The 22,820-nt window shown below is 35.8% G+C and overlaps 1 protein-coding gene across 1 annotated transcript in view; it reads right to left on the minus strand.

Annotated features, from left to right (window-relative positions):
• Positions 1–22,820, minus strand: part of LOC114754813 (uncharacterized) — a 32,260-nt gene that overhangs the window by 3,440 nt on the left and 6,000 nt on the right. The window contains exons 4-11 of the mRNA XM_028943648.1: positions 20,198–20,250; positions 19,766–19,862; positions 18,455–18,528; positions 15,020–15,131; positions 14,527–14,637; positions 2,691–2,767; positions 2,184–2,250; positions 225–290 (exon numbers count right to left, since the gene is read on the minus strand). Coding sequence (XP_028799481.1) covers positions 225–290; positions 2,184–2,250; positions 2,691–2,767; positions 14,527–14,637; positions 15,020–15,131; positions 18,455–18,528; positions 19,766–19,862; positions 20,198–20,250 — 657 coding nt within the window. The remainder of the gene's footprint in view (positions 1–224; positions 291–2,183; positions 2,251–2,690; positions 2,768–14,526; positions 14,638–15,019; positions 15,132–18,454; positions 18,529–19,765; positions 19,863–20,197; positions 20,251–22,820) is intronic.

Here is a 22,820-nt window from a genome sequence, read left to right on the forward strand (position 1 = left end):
ACGATAGCCAACCATAAATCTCAAAAGAATCAAAGACAGGTTTGTATGCCAGGATACAAATAAAGAATAAAAGAAAGACAAAATAAATAGCTGCATGCCACTAGCATCAAACAACATGGTAGTAAGACATCACATATGATACGGTTCCTTAAGGCCCCCCTCCCCAATACACCAATATCCCAAAAAATAAACAAACAAAATCCATAAACACATAGGAACAATACCTTGTTCAATTCAGCTAAAAGATCATCCTTTTTTCGTTGAAGTTCTGATATCTCAGCTGTCAATTCCTGAGAATGAAGAAGGAATGAAATATACAATACATAAATGTCAACTCTTTGCAACAAATGGAGCACCATGTAATCATTCCTTGTTTCAGCCTGACTTAGCTCTTGTGAAGGAAACCAAGAACCCCTTTTAAACACCCCAAAAAATAACGGGGAGAAATATTAGATATATACTCTTGCATATCCAAAATAGTTGAAAATATGAAATATAGAACCCCTGAGAAAAGAAAGCATGCACAGCATAATATGGAAATACCAAAGTTACATAAGTATAATGACAGAATAAAATTATATTATATATAATATAGAAGTTAAAACAACATTGACTTAGGGGGTGTTTGGATGAGTTTTTTAGAAGTGATTTCACAGTGTACAAGAAAAGTATGTGGGAGGAGTGATTTCAGAGTGTACGAGAAAAGTATGTCAGAGGAGTTTTGTCTTGGCTTGCGTGAAAACACTTTTTTGAAGTGGTTTTGGCTTTGGGGTTTGCCAAACTCCCCCTTAATGAGATATGACTTGTTATTTTGTTGCATAGGCATAACAAGTTCCAAAGGTATTGAAACAACCATGCTCCTCTACATGGATGAAATTAAACTATCACAACGGTCATGAGTTATCATTGGTAATGAAAATATCCTCTGTCAACTCTGAGCTGCAAGCACTAAGGCACCCAGCTTTGGGGAAAGAAACCTCTTCAGGATTTAGTTCCACTCATTTTAAGAGTTTCGTTTTTGAGTTAAAGAATCAATTAATGTATGAAAAATCATCTAAAAATTGCTTTTATCAATATAATTGTGTATGACCAATCTTTCAAAAAGTCAATTATAAAAAGCATTAAATTACTTAGAAGACATGCACAGCAATGACTTTGCAATAATATTGTTAGAATTAATCATTGATTTAAAATATCCATTATGGTTACTTTAAATTACATTTCAGAATATAAAATTTATTTCAATAAAATATTAAACATTTTAATCATAGGCCGTTTGCTATTTTGGGCCAACTTACAAATAAAGCCGCCACCATTGTCATTTGGTTCAATCACATTAATTTAAAAGCAAAAATGATAGAGCCTGAGATGGCATCTAATATTAACAAGCTTAACAGGGAACTGGACAGAACAAAAGGGTCTAAAATTATCAAAGATTATGTACTTTTAGGGTCTAAATCCCAAAAGGGCCTACCCATTCATTTTCTAGCTCTTAAAGTTGCGAGAACACGTTTGGAAATGGCTCAAAATTTTGAAGGGGAATAGATGAATATTTTCCATTTTTATATTGCCAACACAAAGATACCTTTACTAGCGCCCTTTACTAGCATTATGTTTTATGTTTTATGTCTATTATGTGATTTTGTATTAGCCATCATAAATGTCTTATGTCAGTTATTTTAAGTTAGTATCAGTTTTACAAATATCCTATGTCAGTTATTTTAAGATAATGTCAGTTTTATATGTTTAGGAAAGAGTAGTTATTTGCAGTTGCTGTATTAGGCTATAAATATTAGACATGTATTCTATCAATGACACGGATGAATGAATGATTATATAGTTTCCTAACTTTCTCCTCTGTTTCCCTAGAACTAGATTCTGGTCCTAGTCTCTCCCTTTTCTCTCTCCCTTCCTTTCTTATTTTCTCTCTATCTCTTTCATTCTTCTTCTCTCTTCTCCAGAATTAGATTCTCGTTCTAGAGTTCTTCTTCTCTACTCTTTTTCTTCTCTCTCTTCCCCTTTTCCCCTATTTCTACTTCTATTTTCCAGATTCTAACAGCAACAGCCAACTCAGACATATTTATAGCCAGAAAATCCTGTTCAACACAGTACGAAAACATTTTCATTCATAAAGTCCAGCTATTAATCTCACATGGTCAATGCAATGTTGCTAAACATGTTACCTTTTCTTTTTCACCAGCTTCACCAGCTTTACTCACACGAACTTTTAGTGCCTCCTCTTTTTGTAGTCTGCCAAATTGCGAGGAAAGAAAAGATACAGTTTAGTGTCTAATATTAAAAGAAAATTAAAATGCGAATGAGAAATTGAATTCCTAGTAGTGTTGATCAATGTTAACCTTGTGAACTCATGAACACAAATGATCATTGACCAAAATACCAGGAATTATATCCAGAATATAGAGTTCTCTTAATGCTGAACTCTAAGTTTGTTTTGTACGCCCACAACCAACCCATGATGTCAATAGTACCAAAAATTAAAAAAAAAAAAAAAACTTTTATAAAAGAGAGGAAAAGCCTTCTGCATATTCAAGGTACACCTTAGAATGAAACTGAATCGTTCATCAAAAAATGACAGAAAATAAGTCAATTATGAAACAAACATGATTTCAAAGGACAGGTTACTCTGGGAAAGAGAAAACAAAACAAAAGTTTATGAAATATCTTTCTACCTGTTGTCAGCAATTCGCTTTTCTGCTTTTACTGCAGAGTTGGCAAGAGAATCTGTCAAAACCTTCAACTTGTCAACCTACACATGACAATAATATTGGTAAAACTATGAGATTACAATGATCCATGAAACCTTTTTTATCAGTTAACTATTTGTAAGTGTAAAGAGACTAAAACAACTGCATTCAACTAAAAATACGACTGAAAACATAACCAAAATAAAATACATAATAACACTGACAATATAATCAAACTCAAAAATAATCATCTCCATAAACAAGTCTCATAAGTTTAGATCCAACTGAAGTAGCAAGACAGACACCCCAAAAGCAGAAATTCAAGATTAGTGATCCTTTGAATTTATTATATTGGAAGTAGGTCGTGTTACATTTATAGGAGAATCAAGATAAAAGGTAAAGCACACTCCTACTCCAACTAAAGGATTGATAGAGACTTGATAGCATGGGATGCTATTGAACATAGGGGACATATTGACATATCCTGTGACCCACGTGATAGCAGGCATTTGTGGTATTTTATAATTGACAGTTAGTAAGAGAGAAGGGACTATATAACAGGGGTCTGGTTGTTGGAAAGGAAATGGAAAATGTCAAGTGAATTGGAAGAGTTCCTGTGCCTCTCAAATGCACGGTGACGAGTTGTTTTCCTTTGCTTAGTGTATACCTCCATATGACAAAACAAATAAATAGTCAACTCAACTTAGACATTCTCAACTCAGTTATTCTTCCAACCTGTCCAATTGTCTTCTCCAATACTTTCTTGAGCGTGAGTACTGCAACCCACAACATTTTCAGCAAAGTTCTGATCTCGTAATAATTCCCATTGTTTTAAATTTTTCTACAACTAAGACATAACAGATAAATTCATCCTAATTTAAACAGAACACTTATCGAGTCCTAAACTACCAAAAAAAAAAAGGTGTTATCTATAATATAAATATAAAACAAGTTTTAAATTTAGGTCTTGGGAGAAGGCTTAGATAGATGAGGCAGAGAGAAATGTAAATGGGTAGGTTTAATATCAAAAAGGGGGGAAAAGCATTCCAAGACTTTTTGTAATACCTGTGCCCCCTAAACTATAATGAACCAATCCCTCCAAAAATTAGACATACCCGCATCAGACACACGATATAACATGATAAACATACTGTACTACACAAGCGTCAGCATCACTTTAAATTTTGATGATAAAATAGGAACGTTTTAGGTCTTCATTTACAAAGAAAGAACAGAGAATTTATTTGTAAGGAACATTTCCTGCATGCATATAATTTGGCCTGAGGATTATGTTTGATATTTTTATTGTAAATAATTATATTGATCGTATTCTGTTAAGGAAAGTAAAGGAATAGGAGAGAGAAAGAGAAAAGATAAGGGAAAAGAGTAAGAGAATCAGAGGAGAATTAGAGAAGAGAAGAAGACCAAGAGAAACTGAATAATTTCTAATCACATTCCAAAACTGAGTGACAAAGGATACTAAGTACTTATTTATAATCAAAAGCCCTGATAGATATAAATCCAAATATACATCCTAATATTATCTAAATATCCTAATCTATCCAAATCCTACTAGTATAATTAAATCCTATCTAAGTCCTACTAATATCATTTAAATCCTATTTATCCTATTTATATCATATTTAAATATTTCCCTATTTATAATTATAATTACATAACAATACCCCCTTCCCCAAAAGACCCTTGCCCTAGAGCATCTTGATTAATTTGCCTTTGAACCAAATTTGAACCAGGAATCTTGTAGGAGAAATGTGAAGAGAAACCCAATTAAAACTGATCAATGGTAACAAGAAGTTGTGACTCGTTTCTTGAAAGAAAAGGCCCGTAAATGCAAAACCCAATCTTGGTGAGAGTTGTCTTTGACTTCTCCTTCATTAAGGTCATCAAATCCGTCATCAGTATGGAGAGTGTTTTTATCATATTTTGAACTGCCAAGTCTTCTGTTTGATCATTAGAATCTTCTTCACCTCCATACTCATATGAAAGATATTTCTTGATGTGATCATTAAGCACCAAGGGTTCTTGCACTTCAATAGACAGACACTTCTTGGGCATTGGTTGTTGGTTGTTCGTTGAATCCCACTGACTCTTGTAGCTCGATGGACTCTTCTTCATATGAGATATTTGCTTCTTGAACTTCCAAGCCTCCTCCTTGATTAGTGGAACTTTTTTTTCCTTATGAGATGATTGGCACTTGTTCTTCCAAGATAAGAGGATTTCTTGAGTACGGGCAAAAGTCTTAGCGTCATCTGAACTAATAGGCCTAAAGAGCTTCACAATATCTGCTAATTCTTGCTTAAGGCCAGCCATATATATCATAACATGATACCTTTCTGGCAGTTTCATTTTGCTCATGACTCCATCAAAGAAGTCATTGAACTCTTCAACACTACTACGTTGCCTAAGCCACATTTTATTTTCTGTTAAATTTGAGACTGAAGAGAGTTCCATGTTTCTTGACCACGTGTGGTGCCAAGAATCGAGTGGCTCTGATACCACTGTTATGGAAAGTAAAGGATAGGAGAGAGAAAGAGAAAAGAGAAGGGAAAAGAGTAAGAGAATCAGAGGAGAATTAGAGAAGAGGAGAAGACCAAGAGAAACTAAATAATTTCTAATCACATTCCAAAACTGAGTTACAAAGGATACTGAGTACTTATTTATAATCAAAAGCCCTAATAGATATAAATCCAAATATATATCCTCATATTATCTAAATATTATCTAAATATCCAAATCTCACTAATATAATTAAATCCTATCTAAGTCCTACTAATATCATTTAAATCCTATTTATCCTATTTATATCATATTCAAATATTTCCCTATTTATAATTATAATTACATAACATATTCTTTTAGAGTTCATTAGTTCTCATTAAAGTGAACTAGAGCCGCTGCATCGTCACCCAGATGTAGTATTAAATGAGCAAAGGCTACCGCACTCTCTTGGACAAAGGCGGCCAAAGAAGTTAATTCATGAGAGTAAGATTAGATTTGACACTTGGAATATTGGGACGTTAAATGAGAAATCTATGAAGGTAGTAGGAGTTATGAGGGACAGAAGGCTTAATATTTTGTGCCTTCAAGAAACCAAATGGACTGGAGAAGTTGCAACAGAACTTGGAGGATATAAACTTTGGTACACAGCACACAGGAAAGGTGAGTGCAAGAAATGGTGTTGGTATCATCGTTGATGAAACAAGAAAGAAGAATATGGTGGAGTTAAAAGGTTTGAGAACAGAATAATATCTTTAAGAGTAATTGTTGGAAAGAATGCTATCAATATCATTAGTGTCTATGCACCTCAGGTTGGAGCAGAAGCACACCTTAAAGATAAGTTTTGGAAAGACATGGAGGGGTTGGTTCAAAACATACCACTTGAAGAGCAAAATTTTATCGATGGGGATCTTAACAGACATGTCAGCAAGGATGCAGGACAATTTGGTGGGGCTCATGGTGATTTTGGTTATGGGGAGCTTAATAATAGAGGACAATCTATTCTTGACTTTTCTCTTCCATACAATCTCAAAATTATCAACACTTGTTTTAAGAAGCAAGAAGAGCATTTAATCACGTACAAGAGTGGTGCCTCAAAATCACAGATTGATTTCTTTTTGGTTAAGAATACGAACAGAAGATTGTGTACTAATTATAAAGTGATTCCTGGAGATAGGGTGACTACCCAATATAAAATACTTATTCTTGATGTACGTTTTAAGAGTTTCAGACAAAAGTATAGTCAAATGGTAAACCCAAGGTTAAGTGGTGGCAGTTAAAGTGTGAGAAGCAGGAGTTACTCAAAAGGACCCTTGGAAGGGAGGGATCTGGGAGTTGCAGAGAAATGTGAACATGATGTGGGAAGAGATTGCTACAAGAGTTCGTATGGTAGCTAAAGCAACTTTGAGAGAATCCAAAGGTCGTGGTCAGAGAGATAAGGAGACTTGGTGGTAGGATAAGAGTGTGCAAGAGAAAGTCAAACAGAAAAAAGATTGTTTTAAGGCCATACATTTGTGCAATAGTAAAAAAAACTGGGAAAAGTATCATTTGGCTAAAAAAGAGACAAAAAAAACAATGAGCGAAGCACGTACTAAAGCTTACGAGAGGTTTTATCAGGAGTCAAGAACAAAGGCGGGGAAAGAAATATTTACAAAATTACGAAGCAAAAAAAGAGGAAAAAGAGAGATCTGGATCAAGTGAAATGTATAAAGGATAAAAATAGTAAAGTGCTAGTTACTGATGATGATATTAAAGACAAATAAGAGGCTTATTTACACAAGTTATTTAATGAGGGAAACGAATGTGCAACTCAAGAAAATAGACAATGGTAAAGCCGTTGGGCTTGATGGTATTCCTATTGAAGTTTGGAAATGTCAGTGTTTGGCGCAAAAACTCTGATGTTTATTCTCATGAAATAATCAGTACATATAGAGGGAAGAAGGGTTTGATCAAATCTAATCTAAATTAATGATAAGATAATGAATCAGGAAAAATATATAAAAAACTTCCTAAAAAGAAACTATGTAGATAATATCATTGCTTGATACGGTAGTCACTAATGATACTAGGGCTTGCTACAATTGGGCCTCTATTGGGCCTGCTTCCAATACTCCCCCTCAAGCTGGCGAATAGATGTTGATCATTCCCAGCTTGCTTGTGAGTTCATCAAACTTTGCCCGAACTAGAGGCTTTGTCATCATGTCTGCAACTTGTCTTCCAGTAGGAATGTAGGCCAGATCAATCACTTTAGCCTCAATCTTTTCTTTAATAAAATGACGATCAATCTCAACATGTTTTGTTCTGTCATGCCGAATAGGATTACTAGCAATTTTCAATGCAGCCATACTATCACACCACATTTTTATTGGTGTAGTTTCAATCCCAAGTTCCCTTAGTAGTCATACAACCCATATCCCTTCACAGATTCCGAGAGCTAAAGCTCTGTATTCTGCCTCTGCAGAGCTTCTAGATACAACAGGTTGCTTTTTACTCCTCCATGTCACTAGGTTGCCCCACACAAAAGTACAGTAGCCCGTAGTAGAGCGCCTGTCATCAATTGCTCCTGCCCAATCAGCATTAGTATATATTTCAATGTCATTGTCTTCTTTCAAGCCAGGGTTCACCCTCTTTCCGTCTGTATATATTTCCACGTTTTTTATTCCCTTTAGAGAAGAATAATCCCTTTCCAGGTGTATTTTTCAGGTACCTGAGGATTCGGTATATAGCTTCCATGTGCTCTTTTTGAGGTTTACTACTGAATTGACTTACAACCCCTACAGCATAAGAAATATCAGGTCTAGTATGTGATAGGTATATGAGTTTACCTACCAATTTCTGATAACGTTCTTTGTTGGTAGCCTTCCCGTCTAGTGTGATTTCCAGCTTACAGTTCAGCTCCATAGGAGTCTCAGCTGGTCTGGCTCCTAACATCCCGATCTCCTTTAATAGATCCATAGTGTATTTTCTTTGTGACACACTAATACCTTTAGGTGATCTAGCAATCTCCAGTCCCAGAAAATATCTCAAATTTCCAAGATCCTTTATCTCAAATTCTGCAGCTAGCCTTTGCTTCAGTTCTGCAATTTCTTTGACATCATTCCCTGTTAACACTATGTCATCCACATAGACTATGAGCATAGTAATTTTATTATTAGAATGCTTCACAAACAAGGTATGATCTGCTTGGCATTGTTTGTAACCAAATCCTTTAATAGCACATGTAAATTTTTCAAACCAAGCTCTCGGGGATTGTTTAAGTCCATACAATGACTTGTAAAGTCTACACACCTTATTCTGATTATCAGGGGCCCGTAATCCTTGCGGTATTTCCATATACACTTCCTCACCTAGGTCCCCATTTAAGAAGGCGTTTTTAACATCTAATTGATGTAATTGCCAATCTAAATTGGCAGCAAGAGATAATAAGACATTTATAGTATTGAAATTAGCAACCGGAGCAAAAGTTTCAAGATAGTCAATACCATAAGTTTGTGTAAAACCCCTAGCTACTAGTCCCGCTTTATACTTATTGATACTTCCATCAGGATTGTACTTCTTGGTGAAAACCCATTTGCTACTTACAATAGATTTCCCTCGTGGCAAATCTACTATTTTCCATGTCTGATTTTTAGCTAAAGCATTCAGCTCATCCTCAATTGCCAACTTCCAGTTTAGATCACATATAGCTTCATCAAAAGAACTTGGGATTTCTTCTTTGTCAATATTAGCCACAAATGCCTTAAAGGATGGGTTAAGCTTGTCATAGGAGACATACCTGTTGATTGGATACCTGGTACAACTCCTCTTCCCTTTTCTTAGTGCAATTGGCCATTGTAGATCTTCGGAAATAGACTCAGATTGGGTTTCATGACTCAGCCTTGGTAGTGCAATGGACTCTTCTCTGTTGACTGTTGTCTCTTCCTCAGTTTCATGTATTTGAGACTCAAGGTTAGCATTGCAGCTAGGTATATCTTCAAGGTTTGGAGGTTGGATAGGTTCGGTGATGGACTGTTCAGGTTCCATATTGGACTGTTCAGTTTCGGTAGCCGGGCCACAATAGGTAGAAAGCTGATTTGTGTCAACTGGGATAGTGGAAGATGATGTTGTTTGGGGACCATAACTAGGTGTTGTTTGGTTTTCACAATTGATTTCACTGATATGACTCCCATTACTATCATGAATTAACCATTCTCTATCACTCTCCCCCTGAATGGGTGATTCGGAGTAGAAAGGAAGAGATTCAACAAATTTAACATTGAGAGTAATGTAAAAACGTTTAGAGGCAGGAGAATAACATTTGTAACCCTTTTTGGTAGATGAATAACCTAGGAAAACACATTTTTCAGACTTAGAACCAAGTTTTCCACCCTGGTCATCAAAAACAAAAGTTGTGCATCCAAAGACACGTTTGGGAAGTGTGTTGAGGAGATGAAAATGAGGATAATATTCCAAGAATTTTTGAACAGGAGTCTGAAACTTTAAAGTTTTAGAAGGCATTCTGTTAATCAAATAAGCAGAGGTAAGAATAGCATCCCCCCAAAACTTTGTAGGAACATTTTTATCGATCAAAAGAGCCCTTGCCACTTCTAAAAGATGTCTATTTTTTCGTTCTGCTACACCATTTTGTTGTGGTGTATGCACACAAGATGTTTGATGGTGAATGCCGTTTTCAGTAAGGTATTTTTGAAAATTCATATTAACATATTCTCTCCCATTATCACTGCGAAGAATTTTTATTGAAGTTTGAAATTGATTTTTGATAAACGCATGAAAATTCTTGAAGAGAGAGAAGACTTCTGATTTTTCTTTCATTAAAAACACCCATGTTAAGCGAGTATGATCATCAATGAATGTGACAAACCATTTAGCATTAGAAATATTTTCAGTCCTAGATGGACCCCAAACATCACTGTGAATTAAGGCAAAAGGATGTGTGGGTATGTAGGGAGTTGGTACATAAGTTGAGCGAGTTTGTTTTGCACGATGACAAGTATCACAATGAAACTGAAAGTCTTTATTGATAGAATTGGGAAACAAGATTTTCATGTAACTAAAATTTGGATGACCTAACCTAGAATGCCATAGCATAATGTCATCATGGGACATGGCAGAAAAAACTGAACTTGAAACAGAGGAGGAATCAACCATAAAGGTCTTGGAGTTGCCTTCAAGATAGTAAAGTCCATGACACTCCTTAGCTTTGCCAATCACCCTCCCCAAGGCTAATTCCTGAAAATCACAATGAAATTTGTCAAATATTGCACGGCAATTCAATTGATAGGTGATACCTTTAACAGACAGTAAATTACACTTGATTTCGGGAACAAAAAGAACATCATATAGGGTAATAGCTGCTGAGATAATAACAGTGCCAGAACCCATGACCTTTGCATATGTATCATTAGCCACTTGAACTCGGGAATATTCAGAATAGGGCTTAAAGTCAGAGAATAATTCACGGAATCCAGTTATATGATCTGTGGCTCCAAAGTCAACCACCCAAGCATTCTTTATTTTGTGAGTGGCCAAGAAAATCATACCTGCGTGGGCTAGAGTGACTTGAGGAGTGGTTTTCTCACTTGGTTTATCTTGAGTATATCTGTCTAGGATTTTTCTGAGCATAGAGACCTCATCTGGGTTCAACAACTCACTGTCTTGCATGTTGGTCACCATCATACCTCTACTGTCCTTGTCTCCTTTTGTTCGGTGTCTGAGGTGGGCTGGTTTTCCATGAATCTTCCAGCAGGTATCTCGTGTGTGACCATTTTTATTGCAATGGTCACACCTTAGCAACCTTTTCCCTTTATGTTCATTCTCAAGATGCCCGCGGGTGACCATGGCTGAGACATCAGTAGAAGGTGAAACTGAAGGAGCAAGTTGCAGCAGTGCCTTACGACTCTCCTCGTTCTTAACCATATTAAAGGCATCTTCAAGTGATGGGAGGGGCTTTATACCCATAATCCTGCCTCGTATATCCTCATAAGTATCATTCAGTCTTAGGAGAAAATCATAGCACCGATCCCGGTCAATTACTTGTTTGTAATATGACTCATCGATGTGGCAGGACCATTGATGAACATCATACAAGTCAATCTGCAACCAGAGCCGCATGAGTGTACTGAAATACTGAGTCACCGTTTGCTCTCCCTGAACCAGACTACGTAGAAGTCGTTTGACTTGAATTATGGCAGCAGAATTTTCTTTGACCGAATATGTTCGCTTCGCAGACTCCCAAATTTCACGAGCTGAACTGGCGAGTAGATAATTCTCGCTGATTTCCGGGGTCATGGAATGTACTAACCAGGTCATCACCAAGTTGTCTTCGGCCCGCCATGTATCGAAGTGAGAGTCCTCGGCTATCGGAGGTTTGGGATCCCAGGTGAGATATTTCTCCTTATGTCGACCCCGTAAAAACATAAGCACATTCCTGGACCATTGTAGATAATTATTCCCGTTGAGTCTGTGGGAGATGGTGAGATGAGAGAGTGAATCCGACGCCGAACCCATTGATGAGAATTGGTTCACGGGTCGATTAACTGCAGCACCGGTCTCGCTGTTTGCGCCATTGCCGATCGCAGCCGAAGGTGGGTTTTCCGGACCGCCGGTAGTGAGGGCTCGTGGGGTACCCATTAGCGCCGATTTGAAGGCCATATCGGCTCTGATACCATGTCAGTGTTTGGCGCAAAAACTCTGATGTTTATTCTCATGAAATAATCGGTACATATAGAGGGAAGAAGGGTTTGATCAAATCTGATCAAATCTAATCTAAATTAATGATAAGATAATGAATCAGGAAAAATATATAAAAAACTCCCTAAAAAGAAACTATGTAGATAATATCATTGCTTGATACGGTAGTCACTAATGATACTAGGGCTTGCTACAATTGGGCCTCTATTGGGCCTGCTTCCAACAGGAAATATTTGAACGAGGAGGGTGAATTGTAGCTAACCAAGCCTTTTAATGAAATTTTACGCTCTAAGAATATGCCGGATGATTGGAGGAGAAACATTTTATTTCCTATTTACAAGAATAAAAGAGACATTCAAAACTGTGCAAGTTACAAAAAGATAAAACTTATGAGTCATACAATGAAGTTATGGGAAAAAGTGATTGAACATAGGTTGAGATTAGAGACTTCTATTTCGGAAAACCAATTTGGATTTGTGCCGGGAAGATTTACAACTGAAGCAATCTATTTACTAAGGGGGTTAATGGAAAGATATAGGAATAAAAGAAAGAATTTACATATAGTTTTTATTAACTTGGAAAAAGCTTATGATCAGATGGCAAGAGAAGTACTTTGGAAGGTTTTGGAAAAGAAAAGTGTACGAATAGTTTATATCAAAGCCATACAAGATATGTATGAAGGTGTAACTACTAGTGTAAAAACGCCTGGAGGTGAGACAAAAGACTTCTCCATTAAGATTGGCCTACATCAAGGATTTTCTTTCAGCCCTTATTTGTTTAATATTATTCTGGATGCTCTAACCGAACTTATTCAAGAAAGAATCCCCAAATCCATGCTCTTTGCAGATGACACAATCCTCATGGCAGAGTCAAAAGAAGATATTAACTCTAGTTTAGAGTTATGGAAAAGAACTTTGAAGTCGAAAGGTTTTCCCTTGAGCAGGAACAAAACAGAATATATACATTGCAATTTTGGAGGGAAGCAAAGCAATGGTGATTTGGAAGTGAAGATGGGGGATTAAATCATTTCTCAAATATCAAAATTTAAATACTTCGGATCCATTATACATGAAAATGGTGAAATTGACGGAAACGTTTCTCATAGAATACAAACTAACTGGTTAAAGTGGAGAAAGGCTACCGGAGTTATTTACGATAAGAAGGTACCTGAGAAGTTTAAAGGAAAATTTTATCGAATTGCTATAAGATCAGCTATGTTGTATGGTAGTGAATGTTGAGCGATAAAGGAAAAACAAGAGCACAAAATTGAGGTAGCAGAAATGAGAATGTTAAAATGGATGTGTGGTCATACAAGAAAAGATAAGATTTGAATGAAAATATCAGAACAAAGTCAGTGTGGCACCTATCCAAGAGAAAATGGTTGAAAATCACTTAAGATGGTTTGGACATGTACAAAGAAGGCCATTGGAGACCCCAATAAGGAGGGTAGATCAGACGATATGGAGTCTCATAAAAAAGACAGAGGAAGACTGAGAAGAACGCTCAATGAAGTCATTAAGCGAGACCTTCTAGTCAACAATATATCTAAAGACTGAGTTGTTGATAAAGCACGATAGCATCATGTAATTTATGTAGCCGACCCTACCTGGTGGGATAAGGCTTTTTCTTGTTGTTTGATTCTGTAGATCTGGCTAATCCTAAGGGAAGATTATAACCTAGGATGCGTGCCTTTAAATACAGTCATTAGCTACTGAATGAAAGTAAGTTTTTTGGGCAATTTCTCCTACAATCTCATCATAAACTCATCTATATACTCTACAGATGACCCAAGGACAAGCCACGTGTTTCTTCCGTGGCCTTTGGGTACATTAGCATTAATCTTCCCAAACTTTCAACAATTTCTATGTATCAAGTGTCCAGTTTGGTAGACTAGCGGGTATAAACTTTGCCAAACTTTTATCCAACAATATACACCTTGTTGAAGCAATCATTTTTAGCTTTATATGCTGCTGATAAATAATTCAAGTGACGGACAAAAGCTAACCATTTCCCCTGTTTTCCATTAAATTTTCATAAACGCACATGCATTATAAGCAATGGATGCCCTCCACAAAAAACATTACAAATATATCAGCATCTAACAGCACTGTTGAGTAATGAGTCGATAGCGTATAAACCCTTCAAACTAAACAAGTTGTCAAGTTGTAACATCTTGTTTATTCTAAATTTCAGCAAATATGGATGTTTCCTGTGAGATGAATTTTTTTTTTTTTTTTGGGGGGGGGAGGGGTGGGAATCATCTGAGCACGTTTTGCTCTGTAATTTCTATTATCAGTGAAAATGCAATCAGAAAAATAGGGGGGGGGGGGGGAAGCTAATTTCTATCTGCTCAGATTTCATGAAAATAGGAAAAACTAGCGGAATTACAAAATTACAACCATAAGGTCTTGTTTAGTTTATAATCAAAAAAAGAATTGTGCAGTGCAGTTTAAAAATATAAGAAACTCTTTGGTTCAATCTTCTCCTTACTTTCTCACACATATCAGACTAAAGGGTTGTTATCCTCAATTTCATTCTTCAAGAAGCTAAAAATAAGAATTTTACCCGTCATTTTCACTCCTCCAAGAAATTCTAAGGAAAGAATGGATTGTACCTTTTGGGCATGAATCTCAGGAGAATCTCCACTGTTCAGATTTCTTTTCTTCAGTAATAGTCCTTCCAGCCGGGAACAAATTCGAATCTGTGCTAGGGCTTCTTTTAAAGCCTACAATATGGTTAGCAGATTATATTCTGTTTTATATATTCAAAACATCAAAAAGGTCATATATGTACAAGAAAGAGTACCCCTCCCCATGAACCCAAAAAAAAAAAAACACAAAAAACAAAACAAACAAAAGAAGAACTACACTAGTCACCCAAGAATATCTTAGGATGTCTTTTTTAAAGTTTCCCCAAGCCTTTAGGCTGTAAATGGTTTGTGGAAAGTTCTCACTTCATGCGGCATGATTTTACCCATAACATCCTTGTTTCTTAAAGTGACGTTGATTCAGAAAACTCTATCACTTTTACATTCAAATGTTTCAGTTATTTTGCCAAAATCCATAATTGAACACAAAATGACAAAAAGAAACTATGAACACCCAGACCTCTATTGTGGTCGTTGTTTCTTCAGCTGATTTACCATCACCATCTTTCAAAGGCCTCTGAGACGTCATCTCATTTAGTTTTCTTTTAAGGCTAGAGGCTTCGGCATCTATTCTGTGAAAGAAAAACAAGAAGTGACGTGAGGGAGAATGCCAACAAGTCTTTATCGTTGCAGGAACCACAGATTCAAATGTTCAATTCAAATGTTCAATAGCAATAAGTCAAATAAGCACCTATTTTACGCCATGGGAAAAATAGAATATGATGAAAAGAAGAGAAAATTATAAAGAAAATACAAAAGCAGAGGACAAGCAATCATCCTCAAATAAAATAAGAAAGAAAGACTATTGATGTATCCTTATTTTATAATATATGCTTATATATAATTAAGGAATTTTATAAGCTTAAAATGCAGTAGATACCCACAATTTGAATTAAGAAAATTATCTAAATTAATTGCTTAAAAGTGCATTTTTTATTATATTTTTATAATCATCCTTTTCAAAGGTATATTTGCTTTGATTTCAGGGAATATTCCATCGAACAAAACATGGATCTCATGGAAACTACATTGGTGGCGCCACTTGAAATTAAAAGAGAATTTCCCAATTATCTAATTAGGAATTATCCAAAATATCCAACCAAAACATCTCATACCTTCCACCCTAAATTGAAGAGCCTGAATAATTATCCGTTTATTGTATTTTGAATTTGTATAAATATTTTATTCATATTTTTCATTAAATTTCATGCGATATCCACCATATATCCATTATCCATTAAATTGTTGAACTATCCACATTATCATCTTTATATTCTTCCTAAACCCTAACTCCAATTCATCCTACCATCATATCTTTATTTAAATTTGAAATATTATCATTTTATCCACTATCATTTAAATTCAAAAAACTCTTCCTTTTGGTTGCCATGAAGATCACACCAATCGAGAGAATTCAAATTCAAGGTTCTATGTTTTGAATTCAAGATATATTAAACAAAACTCAAAGGTAAGAGATCAACAAAATTACAAAATAAAAGAAGATAAAAGAATCAAGCTAGAAGTCCCAAAGGCTTCCTCATTCAACTAAGACGAATTCAAGAGCTATAAAAGGAAATCAAGGGAGCCTTGGAGAAGGAACGAGGCCATCTATACTTGCACGACCACAAGCATGCATTTGGCTTCTCCCATGTCTAGGTTTACTATCTTCTTCTTATTTTCTTTTTATCTATGGTGTAATTTAGCTATATATGTGGCTGGTCCTCTTTGTTCCTAAGGACAAGATGACGTGGCTTGAGTTCCTGTATGAATTAGGAAATTTATTAGTTTTGATATCTCAATCTAAGAATTCGTTGTCTTTATAAATTTTCTAGGTTAGGATTTTTATTTTCTTTTTATGGGATGTTATTAAATTTGTGTTTTAGTCAAATAATTATGCTTTGAAATTTACAATGAATATATTTTAAGTTTCATTATGATTCTATGAATGTTCATCTTTATAGTTTTCTATTTTGATTTGCATAAATAGTTCATGTTTTAGGGTTTTCAACACTCGATAGATTACTCTTTTTAAGGAGCAAAAAATAGTTGTTTAATTGAATTGACAAACTAAGTGGCTTTTAATTGATTAATTGAAAGATGATCATGTGCTAGCTTCCTAAGTATAATTGTTAATTAATTAATCATGACTCAGATGTTATTTCTTTTAACTTAATTTTTTTTATATAAACTCCACATCTTTTTTAACCATGATAGCCAATCATCAACGTCTTAGGAAGTGCATCATTCTGGTAAGGTTTTTCTATAATTTTTGCTTTCTTTTAATTTTCCTTTATTTATCTCAATTTATTTTCTTAAAAAAAAATCAATCAATTTTCTTTCACACTCCTTCCTTCTATACATCACATGTTTCTAATTAAAAAAGTTCTCAAAATTTTAACAAAGCTCCTAATAGAGAGAGACGACCTAGGTTAACCTCTATAGTATACTCTATAGAGTTAATTTAGATAATTAATTTGAAAGCTTACACGACATGACGATCAACTATCATCAACAAATGTGTCTTCCCAGCTATAAAAGCACAGGCAGGTAAAAGTTAAGCCACAATTGTACCAAAAACATATTGGTCAAGGGTCCGGGCTATGGTGAAATTACTGTCCCATAAGTATTGATCTTTTGAAAATTAAAATAGAAGGTTGAATTGCAGGTAGATTTGGCTATAGGTAGAAGACTTCTAGAAGGGAGCTTCATACCCGTATCTTAAGTTTCCTCCCTCCTCAAATGCAAACCAGAACCTACTACATAATTCTATCTTAGAAGGACTGCAAACTCTGGATTTCTCTAGTATTCTCACTGAGCCCTACATCATGTTGCAAAATTTTATTGCTGGTGGCGGTGTATCCCACTGTCAATCTCCCCGGGCTCAACAACCAGGGACACCCAGAACTGAATAAGTTAAAACAATTTTAAGACAAATTTTCAGTGCCACTTTTAAAAAGATACATTAACTAAATTAACTAACTATATTCATTAATTATGTATTTTAAGATACTTATTACTTACATTATTTATTATTAACAGGATATGTTATATATTAAATATGCATTATACATATTTCACTGTTCTCATATCCTATATTTAAAATAAAAAAAAAAATCCCGTTCCTTAGCTTTACCCTTACCCATACCAATGCAAAATAGTTTCCCAGGCTCCCAGCGCAGCAATATGAAAGACATTCCAAACCAAAGTTGCCATCCAATTGCAGCCTCTTCATTTTCTTAAACAATACCATAAGTTCAGTTTGATTTTAATTTTGTTATTTCCTTTCCTGATTGTGGTCGTTTTGATTCCCTGATTCTATAGGAGTCAAATCTGATTATCAATCATTCCTTGATTGGATTCGATTCTCAATCAGAATGGGTTATCACATTGTTATCCTAATCACTCCTACATAAGCAATGTTCTACTTACTATGAATAATACAAGCCGAGAACCATTCCTACATCAGGAAATTTCAGGTGCCCTTGTAAATTATGTTACAGTATAAGAAAGATTATTACTTACAGTGAGAAAGGACAAAAAAAATTAACTGAAGGACATACTGACTTTTTAATATACCCGTACTGCAATATAAACTCCACATCAACGCATAAACTAGAATGTTCCACAGAATAAAGTACGAGATCAGTGCAGGATTATTTTTGCATTTGTAAGTTAGTTGTGAGAGTAGATGGCAGGTGATTATTTCTTTTTTATTTATCCAGATTACGTGTGTATGCATCATTTACTGTTTTATGCAAAATCAATACATCCCACACGTTCTCAGTAAATCTAACTCTCAATGCTGGGATTGAGAGTTCCAAGTGCAATATCTCTCGCTTCTCTCTACCATTTCTCAAAAGAAAATAACAACCAGAGCTCGTTGCCTAAAACTGACCTTCCAAGTTCAGAATTTATTTTCAACCCAGTTACAGCACCTTGAGCAAACTGAAGCAACTCCTCCCGTTTCACCTGCAGTAACAGTAAATATTCGCATGGTAACTGTGTCACTTGATGGAATAGAAAAAGAATAACTGCAAGTTACAAAGCTAATTGCTCACAGATGCTTCGGCACTCTGGCATCACCCATGTGGCTCATTTTCTCCTTTTTTTTCCTTTTACTATTGTATCCTTATTTCAAAGATTAATTGCCATCAATTTTACTCATGATTCTAAGTTAGTGTCATAAAAAGTTTATGACTCGTCTACAAACTACAGCAATCTATCATTAACCAAAGAATCTAATTGTTAGGTTCTGAAGTTTATAATAAATTCTGAAAGTTGAATGCATTATGAAAGGACCTTCGTTGATCTTTTAGAAAAAGATTTGACAAAACTATCTGTGTTAATACAATCAGATGCCCAATATTGCACTTCTTTATTCAATAGTCTCTTCGGTCCTTTCTATAAGAGCCTGAAATTTGGATTGCCTTGGTCCTTTTTACAAGAGCCTCGGTGGAATTGCCCAAACATTTAATGTGCATTTGTCATTTTTGCCCCTAATTAATTTTATATATTGCATTAATTAAAAGGTTGACAACTTAGCATACTACACTCTTTTTCATACTTTCTCTCATTATTACTCTATTTCTCTCTCTTAATTGCCCCCTTATAAATAAGGGTATACTTGGGGGGGAAAAAAGTTCTTTTTTTTTTTACATATTTATCACTTTTAACTAATTTTAACTGCTTTCTTATACTCTATAATTTAGTTATCAGGCTCTTACAAAAAAGACCGAAGTGAGTATAACACTACTTCTAAAACCACAAGCATATTGTTTGTAAAAGCACAAAAATCATTAACAAATCAATAACACAGGATATCTGCAAAAATTCTAATAAATCTAATATTCATGGCATGGTACTTCCCAAGAATTTTTATTGCTATAAATACGTTCTCAAACAGCATGCGTGATGATTTAGGTAATCCACACTGTAGATCTTCAAATTTTCCAAGATCTAATTATTCATAGTGCAATACTCTATAGACTTATTATTTTACATACTTTACCACAGCAAATAGCTAGCATAATCGTCATCGACTAGTCTGCCAGTAAATGTTACTCCAGAAGTTCAATATGTGTGCGAACTTGAAAATTGAGACTCAAGACGTAAATATAAATATTGATAATCAACCAACTTTCAAAGATCCCAAAATTACTGAAAACAAAAATGAAAATCTAGCGAAAATTTTTGGAGTTATACATACCAATACTTCATCTTGATAACTTGAAATAGCTGTTGCCAGATCTTGTATGCTGCTTACTATGGCATTATGAACTTCTTTTCCCCCAGAAAGACAGAGACTATAGACAATTGATGGTAATGAGATGGTTAGGATTATGATAGGCTTGACAGAAATGTGCAAATGCAAATGATTTTAAATAGATTCCTACAATACCGCAGAAACTCAGGAAATAGCTGGGTGAGAAACTTTCCTCATCAAATCTACAGAAAACGTACTCACAAGCCAGATAAATACATATAAGTCTCACAAAACACGCAGCCAAGGATTTAAAATTGTGGAGTCAATGGAACCCAATGCTATGTACATCAAAAGCTATGGAACCGAACAAGGTATGTATAACAATAGCAAATTTCATATCACAATCTCAGAAAAAATAAAAGCTAGCAGACTCACCCAAACATCTCCAGGAGAAGAGAAACCTCTTCGTCATTAGGAGCTTCAAGAATCTGGGGCACAAAAAAATTTAACCCTGTGGTTAACCTCCATAATCAGCAATTAAAGGATGGAGAAAATAATCAATCACTCCTTATAATTCATTTTCAATTTGGTACATATAATTTAAATCTCTGCAATCAATCAGTATAGTTACTTACCATTTAAAAGTTAGTCCCCAGAGTTCAATCCACTTACAAAATTACCCCTATGATTCATTTCTGGCATTAATGGCATTTAGATGATAATGTGGCAAAAAGTTGGACATGTGTGCCAAATAAGGAGATTAATTAGCATCTTGGAGGCATTCTCACAAGATCCAGGAATACTCCTACTTTGGAAGCCTCCCTAGCTCTTGCTCCTCCATTTTCTACGATCTCTATCTTCCCTCCGACTAATCATCATTTGTATGCATATCATGTAAGCAGCAGGGAGACCAAAGTCAAAGAGAAGGAAAGCAACATACAAATCCACCCTCATTTCTTATTTCTCACCCAAAAAAAAAATACAAAAGAAAAATCAATCTAGGCAAACATGACCAGAATTTATTGCAATAGCATCTCCCTCTCTCTCCCCCTCTCTATACAGCTCACTTCTCCATTTTCTCACACTTTCTCCCTCCTTCCCTCTTATCGGAAAGAACTGAATATTTCTATATTTTATTCCACTGATTGCTATATTACATAAATAGGGATCAGATTTCTTACAGAGGGCATGAAATCTGATCATATTAAATGGAAATAATAATGGGTAATAATGGGTAATCAATCTATATTTAATACCCATGATTCTAGGTCTACAAATAAGGAAAGAGCATATAATTAGTGATAAGATTCTAACGGCTAGGAAATCTATTGCAATCAATTCTTCGATTCTAACACTCCCCCTCAAGCTGGAGAGTAAATATCTAGCATCCCCAGCTTGCTTCGAAGATTTTCAAACTGGACTCTAGCTAGGGGTTTTGTCATTATATCAGCAATTTGGCTTGATGACCTGATGTAAGACAAATTTATGATGCCCTCTTCTACTTTCTCTTTAATGAAGTGTCTGTCAATTTCCACATGTTTGGTTCTATCATGATAGACGGGATTCTTGGTCATTTCTATACTCGCCTTGTTGTCACACCATAAATGTAATGGTCCTTCATAGGTGATTTTCAGTTCCTTTAAGGAGTCTAGTGATCCATATCCCTTCACATACACCAAGGGCTACAGCTCTCAACTCTGACTCAGCACTGCTTCTTGACACCACATGCTGTTTCTTGCTTCTCCATGTTACCAAGTTGCCCCACACATAGGTACAATATCCTGTAGTGGACCTCCTATTCTCTAGGGATCTTCCATGGTCAGCATCTGTGTAAACTTCTATGTTTCTCTTCCTGTTCTTTTCAAAGAAGATACCCTTTCCTGGATTGAGTTTTAGGTAGCTTAGAATTCTGAGAACTGCATCCATGTGTTCTTCTTGGGGTTGGTGCATGAATTGACTAACTACTCCTACTGCATAACTTATGTCCGGACGTGTATGGGTCAAGTAGATTAGTTTCCCTACTAGTCTCCTGTATTTTTCAGAGTCAACTGGAGTAGCATTTAACTTGACTTCTAAATTGCACGAGGTTTCCATCGGGGTGTCGCTTGGTGCAGCTCCAAGCATTCCTGTTTCGTAGAGAAGGTCCAGTGTATATTTCCGTTGGGATACATTAATTCCTTTCTTAGTTCTAGCCACTTCCATGCCTAGGAAGTATCTCATTTGCCCAAGGTCTTTTACTTGGAATTCATTTGCAAGAGCCTTCTTTAGGGATCCTATTGACTCTTCATCGTTCCCTGTGATCACAATGTCATCCACGTAGATAATAAGGATGGTGACCCCTTTATTTCTGTGTCTTACAAATAGGGTGTGATCAGCTTGGCCTTGTGAGTATCCAATCCTTCTCAACGCCTTTGCAAATCTGTCAAACCAAGCCCTTGGGGATTGTTTTAGCCCATATAGAGCTTTTCTGAGTTTGCACACTTTAGTGGCATTTTCAGGTCTTTGTACCCCTTCTGGTATCTCCATAAACACTTCCTCCTCCAAGTCTCCATTTAGGAAGGCATTCTTCACGTCTAGTTGATGTAGAGGCCAGTCCAGATTGGCAGCCACCGAGAGTAGGATTTTGATAGAGTTGAATTTGGCTACTGGAGCAAAGGTTTCTTGATAGTCTATTCCATAGGTCTGGGTGTACCCTTTTGCTACTAGCCTGGCCTTATATTTGTTTAGGCTTCCGTCAAGGTTGTACTTTGGAGTGAACACCCACTTGCATCCCACTACCTTCTTTCCTGGTGGTAATGTGGTGATATCCCACGTCCGGTTTTCATTAAGGGCTCTCAGTTCTTCTTCCACAGCTTTTCTCCATCCCTGGCTAGCCATAGCTTGCTGGAAAGTTTCTGGTGTCTTTACCTGCGCACTGTTAGCAATAAAGTTTTGCATTCTGGTTGACAAATTACCATAAGAAACAAACCTTTGGATGGGATGTTGGGTGCAGGATCTGACTCCCTTTCTTAGGGCGATTGGCCATCCCATTTCTTCAAGATCTAACCTTGGATTGGAG

This window comes from Neltuma alba, unplaced genomic scaffold (genome assembly GCF_004799145.2).
Source record: "Neltuma alba isolate B1F8T4 unplaced genomic scaffold, ASM479914v2 tig00010192_pilon, whole genome shotgun sequence".
Lineage (NCBI taxonomy): Eukaryota > Viridiplantae > Streptophyta > Magnoliopsida > Fabales > Fabaceae > Neltuma > Neltuma alba.